Here is a 12594-nt window from a genome sequence, read left to right as displayed (position 1 = left end):
ACCCTGAATTATTGTTACTAGCTCTCATGTACTGGAGTTCAGATTATTCTGCTGAGCCACAGTTTATATTATGTTATATCTTGATAAACTGTATTGTAAAATGTAGCTAATTCTGCCTCTTGTTTCTACAGGCATGAGTCAGGATACTCTTCAAGCAGGAAGTATCAGCAAAAAAAAAAAATCTGTATGTTTATATTGACATCAATACATTGAGAAGGTTCATTATGGGCATATAAATTGTCATCACATTCTGTGACAAGCCCAGCTCGTCCTGAATACCTCACCCATCATTATCAGCAGAAGCTCATACATTAGTTTGCAATAATGTTAAAAAGCTCAACAAGGACTCCCTCTAGTGGATTACAAACGACATTGACTGACAAGCTGGCAGTCGTGATCTTTGAAGACTAACATTAATTTGACTACAGTGAACACAGAAGGTAGTCTAAAATTACTGTTATTATTGTTATATCTATTATTTACTTATCAGCCTATATTTAACTATATATGTATTTGTACATATATAGTTCTATTTTTCAAAAACACTTTATTAGAATGATAATTCTCTAATATGTTTGATATTTTTCCTTTTATTTTTCAGTCTATTCCTATTCCATTTCCTTCACCATTCTATTTTCACATTTTTTCAGAACAATCTTTTTCTATTCATTCCAGGACCTCTCCGTTGAAACTATGTACCTTCTCATATTAGAAATTCCACCAGTCTGATGTTATGCATCTTTTTGTTCCAATATATTTGTATGTATTATGAAGCCACTCATTAAGAGGGCCTCATATGAAGTTTTGTTTGGTACGATGTGCATTTATCTTCCTTTTATTCCTTTAATCTTTCATAAAAAACTATGACGGAGGTGATGCTGACCTAGATCCAAACGGGGTTACATTTAATTACCTCAATACAATTTAATGGATTAGCAATATAACGAAGTTCAATATCTAGCACTATGCTATTTTACATAATACCAACACCTTTGAGACACTTAAACACATGGTTTGACTAAGGAAAAAATATACTCCATTAGATCTTTTTAACTGAACCTTGAAGGAAGAACTTTTACTACTCGATTATTTTTTAACAAAAGTACTTATAACAAAACTAATTTTGCTTATGGGCATTCATACCGTGGTCTTAAAAGCCCACCTGCCACCAACCTTATCCAAATACCAACACACATCAGCAGTACTTGTCACATCAAGATTTACAAACAGCAAGTTATTAATCAATATATTTTATTTACACAGCATGACAATATGCAGGTGAACTGTTCCAAAGCAATCTGAGAGCAGCACATCATTTCCTCCCTGGATTTATAGAAATAATTTACAAACAGTGAACTGTATACAGACTTTTCGGCAAAAGACCAGTTTACATCAATCGAGTCTCTCAGCCTTCATTGAACTTTTGAACGTTTGTTAACATTATGTACTTTGCCTCAACTCCCCTGACACCCACTGTTATCATAAAACAACCAACAGCTTACATACTCCTCACTTTGTGAAGTTAATGACTAAGGAAAAAGTAAAACCTCTGTCTTAGAATTAGACTGTGATGATGACAATGGGGAAACAAGCAGAACAGTTAGTATAGGAACAGTAAGATTTATTCACATATAAAAGACTGGATATGGTCATAAAACATACACTAGGTGCTAAAAGTAAAGGTCCAAAATGTCCATCTAAACCCTCCACATCCCCTCAGTTTGTTTCTCAGTCATTATTTTCTAAATTTATGAAGCCAGATGCGGGTTCAAAATGCTTTTTTGTCCTGCTGTGACATCTTTGCTGGAGAAAAAAAAACTCTAGCCCAACTTCAGGTGAGTGTCTACATACGGTGGGTTAGAAGTAGTAGTTAGCTCCGTTTCATAAACAAACAGCAAGACAATAAAACAAAGTTAAAAAAACAGTCAAACAAACTTAAGATATATACCATATTCACCACGTCTCAACAGTCTCTCACCCATTCCACACACAGGATACAACCACCCCCCCCGCCCCCCGCTTCCCTGTGAACATATCTGTTCAAGCACAGGTGATAAAAGCCTTCCAATTATCAATGGACAGAGAAAGCCAGGTGAGAAAATCTAAAACCTCGGCCCCATGCATTTTTGAACAGTAGCGGGTTAAGGACAAAGACAAGCTATTTCATTACTTAAGTGCATTTAAATCACCAGCTGTCAACAGTTGTGTTTTCTTTTACAATATACTCAAGTTGAATGTTTCATAAGTGTGTGTATACCGTATAAGAATGTGTCCTTTAAATGCAAATGGAGTAGGAAGAACATGAGGAGTTGTGTTCACACACTTGACTTCCATTTTGCGTCTCATTGCACTTGGGCTGCTCTATATTTCATTTTTGCTTCCAGCGTAAAGCCTGGTCCATGACTTGGCTGTGGAGAGACAGAATAACAACATGAGTCCAATTTAGCAGCATTACTGCTTAGCTTGCACTGTGAAAAATTTACTTAAAAGACTTAATACACAAAAACTCAACAACAGCAACAATCCTCATGGCATTATTTTAAAGGTCCAGTGTGTACAATTTAGGTAAAATTATTTCCATTCAGTTAAGATAAAATATTTATACTTCATTTGTATTAGTGCACAATTACCTGATTGTAGGAGTTGTCGTTTTTCTTTATGCTAGAATGAGCCTTTAATGTTTAAATTAGAAGCCTCGTCAGTTGTACGGAGGCTGCCATATGTTTTTACAATAGCCCACAATGGACAAACTAAATATTTTAGATTTCTGAAGCTAACTGAAGGCTACATAGATTGTTCCACACACTTGAGCCATGTTTCCACTGAGTGGAATGGTTCGGTAGATAGTTTTTTGCTATTGCATTAGGGATAGTACTAGAGTAATGGTGCAGTACAGGTGGAGCTAGACCCACAACACTCAGCTGATTGGGCGACAGAAAAGTGTTAATTCTTATTCAAAGCTTGACGTCTTGTTGAAAAAACCAGCAACAGCAACAGCAACAGCAACAAACGAAGCAGGAAAAAATTAGCTGCTGGACTTCCTCCATTGTTGTCTGTTGTGACAGATTTGATGTTGTTCATTGTCGGCGCAACGCCGCTCAATGTATATCGCTGACACGGCCATTGAGCACAGCGCACACTCTGCCTACCAAGTATGTATGTACGGTTCTCAGCTAAAACGCAAGCCTGACCAAGGGCTTCACTCTTCTAAATTGAACTGGACCATAATAGAAACACAGCATTGGAAAGGAAGGGTGAGGACATTCATGCAACTTCATCAATAAATGTTGCTAAATTTGACACACTGTACTGGTAAACTTCATTGTAAAAATCCATTGAATTAGCTGCTATGAATTATAAATGACGTCATCAAGTGAGAAACTACCACAAGGCACTGCTCTTATGGCTCTTTTATGACCCTGTATCCAGTCATAAAGAAGTATAAAAGATTAAATATTCATTATATTTCACTCACTGAATATTTTGCAAAAAAAGTGGAATAGGGAATTCTCCTGAAAAAGCAAAAATAAATCATACTTTATGTTTTAATTTTGTGTAGGTACAGTATTGTGTGTTGTGGCTGGATATTGGTTTAATTTAAAGTGACTAACAAAGGCAAAAATTTTAAGTGGTTTTCACCTATTTCTATGGCTTCAGCTTCATTGTTCTTCCACTTTTCTGCAACATCATTTGCTAGGGGATCATCAGGGTTGGGTGCACTTAGTAATGCCTGGATTGAGAGCAGCACTGTGCGAATCTGCAGAGCTGGTGACCATTTATCTAAAGGAAGGGGAAAAAAACAAAGCTGTTAATGAGTGTAAAATTGATGCAGCAGCAGTTAGAGGCTACATACTGCCGTTTTTCTCTTAAAACACATACATTCTATTCTGGACACGCCTGTTATCCACCATGTAGTTTCAAAAACATTCAAAAGTTCCAAAACATCCCTGGCTCTATTTTTGCATGACAATGTTGTGTTTGAGCACAGATGAGCAACATTAAATGTTATAGTAATAATAATAATAATACATCATGGATGTAGTTAGAAGCTACAGATAAGGGTCAGTGTTATGTAAATTCCTTTATTCACATACCAAATATGTAGGCTGACTACCTTTTTTCCCCCAAAAAGGTGAAACATTGTGCATACCAGACATAACTGGACATGAGTTCAGGGTCATCCTCATGAAACACAATCTTCTATGTCTGAGCAGTGAACAGTGACATGAACACTTAACTGACTTACCTTTCAAAATGTCTAGACATATTCTCCCCAACTTGTCTACATTGGGATGATATATTTTGGTCATGAAGCGCACTTTAGGAGCTGCCATGGGATATTCCTCAGGTAAAAAGAGTTCAAGTTTAAATGTGCCGCCCTCAAACGGTGAGTCCTGAGGTCCAGCAATGACCACGTGAAAGTAGCGGGCGTTGCTCTCATCGGGCTCTGCCTTGATGCCTGGGACAGGCTCTGCAAGCAAACGCTGCGTTTCCTGGAATACAAAAAGAAACTAAGAAAATTGAAGAGAAAACAAAACACCAACACAACAGTTTCGATGATACAATATCCAGTGTTAAAACAGTCCAGCAGTGAAATGAGTGTTGGCTTTTTTTTTTTTTTTTTTTAAATGGCAATTGTTATGCACTTGCCATTTTAAAAGACAATTACTAGACAGTTCTTTAAAAAAAAAAACAATTACTAGACAGTTTTTTGGAAAATGTTGCTATCTGCTAGAGGTGCAACTAACAAATTATTAGTTCAATAAATTGATTAATCATTGATTCAAAGCAGAAAAAGAAAAATAGTCTTACATCTTATATTGACTGACTAATAATAGAAAAACCAAAGGGAAAGGAAAAAAAACCCAGAAACATGAAACACAAGAGCACATTTAAGAGCTTGTTTTTAGTTATTGTAATAATATATGTTTATGTTGGCAAATGAATTATTCTAATTCATCATCAGGCTAGAGCAGAATGAATGTCCTTTTCTACACATGATCAAAATACTGGCATTGTATTAAAAAGTAATAACCAATAATAAATAATTATCATTATTGGTTACTGAAATTTGAACACTAACATTTAAGAGGGAGGCAGACTTTAACTGCATGAGTGACTCAGTGCTGTGACTGAGGACACACTGTGCAGCAGGCAACTGTCTATCTCTAAAGGTGACACTGACTCAGCCACCCGCCCGCCCCCCCACAGTAGACAATTACTGTCATTCCCATCAGCCACTGCAGTAGAGCTACTCCCATCTACTCACCGCTGAGTGACCTACAGAAACACACACACCCTAAATGAAGAGCAGATACCTGGGGTGTGACATGCACGAGGCAGGACAAGTGACACGCACCTGACCCAAATGATGCCTTCAACAAGGAAACACATTGTGCCTGTTTGACATGGAGCCTTTTATTTATAAACTAATTGGTATTAGGCCGATACTGGTCAAAATCACTGGGTCGGATATCAGACGAAAACATCATTAAAGCATCAGCACATATGTGTTGTTAAGCTTAAAATGTGGTCTTGAGCGATACCTGTATGTGTAATACACACATTAAAGCTGCCTACAACAGGACAATAAATAAACAAATCTGTAAAATGAACTATAAACCATAGCATATCCAACTGCCACCACTCTTGTTGTTCTCCTGAATGCAGCTGGGAGTGAGATTCCTGAAATATTTCAGATAACCCACAGACAAAACCATGCAGTGAAAACACAGACACCAGAGGGGCTCCCAGTCCCAGTCACACGCTCTGTTGTCTCAAGGGCTCTGTCCACAAAACTTCAACTTCCAAACTTCCCACCTTTTCCCACCAACAGCCTGTGTCAGTCTGTGGTTTGCTTATTCACCACCTGCACAAACCACTCTTAAGATACATTCATGTTCCTGAGATATCAGCCTCAACATACTTACAAGTTCAGCTCCTTACAAGTGACTTGATTCAATAGCAGAGAAAATGAACGAAAAAAAAGGTATTTAACAAATACAAATTTCAGCTAATAAATATCCTGAAGAAAACCAAAAAGGTTGCACGCTCCCCCTTGTGGCAATTGGAAATAAATCATTAGGACTGTATGGAATTGAGATGGACAGTCACTTTGTACTGAAATATTGAAGGTCCAGTCAGTGTGTAACAATTAGGAGGGGTAAGTTAAATAAAATGTACGAGTATGTTTGTATAAATTGTTTGGTTTATATGTACTTTAGGCAAGGGCTGCCATCAGGACAAACCAGCCAGAACAGTTTAGAGTGAAAGCTTGCTACACTTATGAAGAACAATATCCTTTCTGGTGTGTGAAGGCTACCGTAGTTCCCTGATCCACTTGGGAAATAGAGTGGAGTCCTCCTCCATTTGTTACAATCTGCAGTCTCAACATTAGATATCACTAATGTTTACACACTGGACTTTAAATTATTTTCTCCATTCATGATAATCCCAGTAACATACATTTGCCACAATGCATTATTAGGAGTGTTTATTATATGTCTCATGTATAATATCCTATATTTTCCTGTCTCTAAACATGAGTTACTGATGCTGTCTCATTCAGTCAGGGGCCATACAATTTCATCCTCCTGCTTTTCTGCTGGAGTTAAAATTCTAATAGAAATTCTAAAAATTCAAAAAAAAAACTGTCAAATGAATAAGTAAAGAACTTTATGAGAAAATAAAAAGGTTGCTTTAGACTGCAGGTTCGGTCATATCTTTAAGTATAAAAGTGAGAATGTGGGATTGACAGGACAGTGTTATCTTGTCAGATGCTCAACAGAGCTAACACAGAATTAGCTATCCTGGCTAGCCAACAATTCAGTTAGCACCAAACAGTAAAAAGTTCAGAACACAAGCGTATTTATTACGTGTATTAAACACAAGACGAGCTCCACATAGAGGAAATTAACTGTCTTATCAACACGGCGCCCTTGTATTGTACCTATTCCCCTGCGCTATGGGAGTGAAACGGAAGTTACTTTAGCACACTAGCGTTAGCCAGCTGGATGCTAACGTTAGCACAAAAAAGTGCACACCGGCGGAGCTTTGGGAGTTCAGGTTGTGCGTCAGACTGTGTGTGTGTGTGTGTGTTGTCCAGCTGTAACTGTGAGTCATACACGCAGCTGCTTAAATGTGAAATAAATACTTGCCTTGGTTATCCTGCGGGGCAGTCCTGCCATCTTGAATTAAATGCGGGCGTTTAGCTCTCTCTCGCTCTCTCTCGCTCGGTCCCTCTCTCTCTGAGTGTGTGCTTTTGTGTGTGTCGTTGTCGTCGTTGTTGTTGTTGTTGTTGATACTGTCAGCTAACACGCGTTTTCCGGGTCCTTTGGCGTTGACAGAGGATGGAGGGCAGAGCAGCGACTCGCGTGATTAAGTGGAATGATGTTCTGCAGTTGTATTAAGATTAATCTCTCTATTAATTAATTCAAGGCTTCTCTCTCTCTCTCTCTGTGCTACTGTCTGTGGTCGCGTCTGTCAAAGGCAAGTCCTTTGATGACTCCTCCGCATGCCTAAACAGAGTCTGTCCCTCCGTCTGTGGTCAGTTCAGTTGAACAGTTTGCTTGACAGGCTTCAAACATGGCAGGTGACTCATTAAGGTCACCAGTGCTTGTAGTGTAGTGTAAATGTGACAGATATAAACAAATTGTTCTGTCTGTTGTGTTGTAACAGGTACATGTTTTGTGTAGAATATAAATGTGTTTGAGAAACTTTGTCTTATTGTATTGTATTTGAAATGTGAAAATCCTCTGAGGTCCACACCCAAACCTTAAATCACAACTCTGATTAAGACTAGGATCAATAGTTCCCATATGTATTATTGTTTTCTCATGGGGATACAAAAATTCAACTTCATTTCTGAACTTGCATCTTTCAACACGCGTGTGGTTATTACAGCTGGGCTCCATGTCATATTTGAAAGGTTTGGCTTCACAACAAAGTGCTCTCTCTCAAAGTGTGTAATTATCCATCAACATAACATAACAAATTACGGATTAAAATTAACATTGAGTGCAAATACTGAAATGTTAGGTTTATATGCTGACTGGCAGACACTGGATACTTACACATAAAATGACACAATATTGCTGCTATACTAGTTCAGATAAAATAAATATACATATAATTCAAGCACCATGGCTTTTTTAAAATACCTAAGTATTTCTTAAAATCTATTGTACATTCTTAAAATCAATTTAAAACTTAAATACAAAACTGAAAATTAAAAACATTTATTTATATTAAAAATTAATTAAATTCACAGCCCACCTGCAGTACATCACGGTCGACCAGGGGGCCGCGAAATGAAATGAAAGAATAAGATTAGATAAATAAGAAAATATGCTATGCAATGTGCCTGACATGCAAGTACTGCACTAGAAAATGAATTTTTCTGTGAACTAGTATAATAAATAGTATTTTTTGATTTTGGGGAAAAGTAAATGGACACTATGCTTCCCTCTTACGTATTTGTACTTTATGTGGAAAGGGAAATATTCAGTAATCCAAGCCGTCCACCAGTTTCTACATGAAATAAGACTTTAATTTCAATCACTGAAATGCATGACTGAACAATCCTCTTTAAAACTTATATTAAAAATAATTTTGAATGTACATATACCCTCCCTTTTTCTGTTCTTCATCTCTGCATGTTTGCTTTTTTCCCCCTTGTTTCCTTCTGCAGTTATAGATCAGGAGCAGTGTGGAAGCTCCTCCCTGACATATTCATGTGGACAAAAGCTTTGTCTCTCCGTGTGTTACGTGAACATTAGCTGTGCGCTAAACTAAGAGGAACTTAGGAAATTTCTAATTTTCTGTCCAGCATGCAATTTCTGCTTCAACACAGCTCGACAGGTGGGTTTGATTATTATTATTATTGTTTTGTAATTGCTGAATCTTTCTTTAAATTGTTCTGTGGTATGATCAATTTAGTGTTTGCTACTGCAGGAGTGTAGAGATTCTTTTGTTTTTTTTCCCAATTTGCCAGAATAATAAGCTATTATATGATCTCTTTCATGGTGCTCACAATTCTTTTCACATTTATGCCATGCAGTAAAAATAGAGTATGTCTTATTGGAGATCGTTTTGAAAATACTTTATTTATACTTTATTATCATTTTTGACGAGTATCTGAGTATGGGCTATTGTGGCTTTGTCAGTGATAGTCATGGCTAAACCTTGACCCTGCATTCCCTGCCACTACATGGCATTAAACATCTGTCATTGACTTTTTATAAAACATGTGTATCACAGTCAGCAGTACACAATGTGAGCCTGTTATTAACTCATTTACATTGAAAAGGTTTCTGCTCATTTGGCCTTAATCGGCCTTAATTTTGGCCTTAAAAAGGCAGAATTACTGGAATATAAATACAGTAAAACCCTAAAAATATGATTCATATTTGCAATTGTGTCATTTATGACAGAACAAAATGATTTGCGGTCACTTATCCACACTTTCATTTATTCTTTGCTGCAGTGTCTTTTCACTTTCTGCCCCTCCCCACTTTAACATCCCTCCAAAAACTTTCCATTGTTCAACGCACACAGAAACAGATGAACCAGCGCTTAATCTGGTGCCGTCTCTCAGTGCACAGAGAGAACAGACAGTATCAGCCACATTACAGGGGCTGCTGCTCACACTCACACACGCCTTGATCAGAGTGTGAAGATCTCTTCTGACAGGGATTAAACACACTGGGAATAATTTACTTAGATACAATAAAGTCAGCCTGACACCAGAATTACTCTTCAAACAACTAAATATGTAACTTACATGTAGTTATCAATATTTAGGGTTCGAGCAACAAGGTTGCAAGAACCCTCTTGAAACTGGAAGGATTATTTAGCTTATTTCTTCTTAAAGTCACATTGTGTAAGAATTAGCGATAACAAACGCAGGACTACACTTACCTTACCTTTCCTCAAGCACGTCAGGGAACTACGGTGGCCTCCCCATATTAGAAAGGACACTGTTGTCCCTTGTTTGTGTCCAAAACCTCTGCTTTAAAACACAGTTCAGACTTCCGTAGAAACACGGCCTCTGTAAAGTTGCCTAAAGTACATGTCCAAGACTTGAAAACTAAATCATTTGTGTACTTTTTATGGCAATGGCAGTTGTATTTAGATAGACACAAAGTGTCTAAGAATGAAAACACTGGAATTAAAATAGAATAGAAAGTAGTATATTCAGTTTCTGCCAATAAACACGTCTATCTTCTGTAACTTTGTAGGATGAAGGTGTCCAACCTGAACATCAGTGTCAGTGAAGAAACGCTTAAAACATGTTTGTTTTTTGTATGATTCTGTCATTTTCTTTCATTTTATAATTGTATTGTTTCATGCATGGACAGTATATAAAAAAGTTGACATGGTCTTCTGGTTTACAAGATCAATCCAACTTGGAAATAACACTATATTGAACAGCCAGCAGGGGGGAGCTTCACTGGCTGCAATAAGAACTGAGCTTGAATGGGAATCTGTGGGAAAATGAGTCTAACTCTCACTTCATCAATCAATAAATTATTTATATTTATATAAATGTTGAATTAATTCATTCATTAATACCAGTGAACATCTGATATACCTGAGGAGCTAATGGTCTCAATCCTTCGTTTCAGGTCTTTAATAGAACATGCTGTCAAGTTTGTAAACCATGTTGTTAAACCAAGGTGTGTGCACATGAGTGGACACCAGTGTGATTGACAGCTGGTATGTTTTTGTAGTTATAGATTAATTTTTAGTTTAATATTCATCAACACAGACACTTTTATTTAGAAATTCTGCGAAATATCGTCACATATTGTGATTGCAATCTCATGATGGAATATTGTGATATCATTTTATGCCAATGTCGACCCTGTTCTGACCAGACGAGATGCTCAGTGGCCCCCAGGTTATTTGATGTTGCTACTGTAACTATAACAACAAAACTCAGCAAAATTGTGGACGAATATTTTAAAAAATTGTTTTTCTAATTGTGAATTTTTTTTTCGACTTATTTATTAAGTCATCATGTTCTAACCAATATTTACAGTGATGAATGTCTTTCATACATAACGGTTATTTCCTTGACTTCTTTTCTTTATTCTTAGCTCACTGGAGCACACGCTACATCCTGCCGTGCATATTCATCATGATCGCCTCCTCTGGACCAGTTTCTGCCTTTCACGCCCCTCCAGTCACGACAGGTCTCCGCTCAGCTTTCTCTGCCACACAAACCACCAGCATAGTGGGAGGCAGGCAGAAGGTCGTGACCTTCGACAGGCTCATGGTCAACATCGGAGGGGATTTCCATCCGGACAGCGGCCGCTTCCACTGTCGCATCCCTGGGGCTTACTATTTCTCCTTCTCCGTGGGGAAGTTTCCAAAGAAAATACTGTCAGTCATTCTGGCGAAGAACGGGAAGGAGGTGCAGGCTATGGCGTATGACGACTACCTCAAGAAAGGGAGGAAAGTTCAGAGTCAAAGCATCATGATAGAGTTGAGGGAGATGGACACTGTTTGGCTGCTCTTACAGCCGTCTCCTCAGTATGCTTTGTACAGCAATGCCGGGCCTTACATCGCCTTCTCTGGTTACCTCATTTACCCCGATGTCTCCACAGCGAGCTACATCAACAACCACCTCGCTCCACCAGGCCAGTCCTACCCACACTGCCCTCCTCCTGCTGACCCACAGGTCAGAGGTCAGACGTCAGTGCAGCCACGGTCAGCTTTCTCTGTGGCCCGGACGTCCACGCTCATAGGTCAGAGCAGCAGGCAGCAGAACAAGCGACCTCTGACCTTTGATGTGGAGTATATCAACATTGGGGGACATTTCAACAAAACCTCCGGCCTTTTCACATGTCGCTTCCCGGGCGCTTACTTCTTTGCCTTCACTGTGGGGAAACACCCTCGCAAGGCCGTTTCTGTGAAGCTGATGACCGGGAAGGGAGACGTGCAGGCGATGGTGTTCGACGACGACACGTCAAAGAGACGGGAAATGCAGAGTCAGAGTCTGCTGCTGTCTCTCAGGAGAGGCGACACGGTTTGGCTGTACAGTCAGCAGGATGAACGTTACGCCGTCTACAGCAACCAGGGCAGGTACACCACCTTTTCTGGATTCCTGGTTTATCCTGAGGCAGAACTCTTCACACCGTCGACGAGCTGAAATACAACTCATCTCTGAATGTGTTTTTGTTAAAGTAGCAGAAAAGACAAAAAAGAAACAGAAAAAAAAGATTCTGCATCACTGTAGAGCGAGAAAATTCACTGCTTTTTGTTTGTTTGTTTGCATTTTATGTCATTCTCAGTAAATAATTGAATTCCAAATTACACCACAAGATGGTGCTATGACACAATTAAGCACATTAACCAGTGTGCAACATGGTTATATTTGTTCCTGCTCAAAAACAAAAGGATGTATGTATTATTTGTGTTTATGTATAAATTATTGGTGAAGTCCAAATTGTTTTATTATCGTTTAATTTTATATTTAATAGTGTGGATGCTCTGTATCTGTGATGTTGCTATTTTATGCTCCCAGGCTAATCTAAAAATAAATGTATACACTTAATTCAAAAGTCGTATGTTCCTTTTTTGGCAATTAAT

At 38.3% G+C, this 12594-nt stretch overlaps 2 protein-coding genes across 3 annotated transcripts; one reads left to right on the top strand and one right to left on the bottom strand.

Annotated features, from left to right (window-relative positions):
- Window positions 1-1234: 1234 nt before the first annotated feature.
- Window positions 1235-7512, bottom strand: ube2na (ubiquitin-conjugating enzyme E2Na). The gene is made up of 4 exons (XM_058646493.1): window positions 7158-7512; window positions 4247-4493; window positions 3640-3780; window positions 1235-2408 (listed from the first exon to the last, which is right to left on the bottom strand). The coding sequence occupies exons 1-4, from the start codon at window positions 7185-7187 to the stop codon at window positions 2362-2364; spliced, it is 465 nt and encodes a 154-aa protein (XP_058502476.1). The 5' UTR covers window positions 7188-7512; the 3' UTR covers window positions 1235-2361.
- A 1193-nt stretch (window positions 7513-8705) lies between these two features.
- On the top strand, window positions 8706-12521 carry c1qtnf13 (C1q and TNF related 13). 2 transcript variants are annotated; one of them, XM_058646031.1, is made up of 2 exons: window positions 8706-8859; window positions 11100-12521. In XM_058646031.1, the coding sequence occupies exons 1-2, from the start codon at window positions 8829-8831 to the stop codon at window positions 12152-12154; spliced, it is 1086 nt and encodes a 361-aa protein (XP_058502014.1). In that variant the 5' UTR covers window positions 8706-8828; the 3' UTR covers window positions 12155-12521. The 2 variants fall into 2 exon arrangements, with proteins under 2 accessions (XP_058502014.1, XP_058502015.1); XM_058646032.1 differs by lacking the exon at window positions 8706-8859 and adding an exon at window positions 10678-10716.
- Window positions 12522-12594: the final 73 nt, after the last annotated feature.

This window comes from Solea solea, chromosome 12 (genome assembly GCF_958295425.1).
Source record: "Solea solea chromosome 12, fSolSol10.1, whole genome shotgun sequence".
NCBI classification, from domain to species: domain Eukaryota; kingdom Metazoa; phylum Chordata; class Actinopteri; order Pleuronectiformes; family Soleidae; genus Solea; species Solea solea.
The sequence above is the reverse complement of the archived record's forward strand: the minus strand, read 5'-3'. Positions and strand labels throughout refer to the sequence as shown.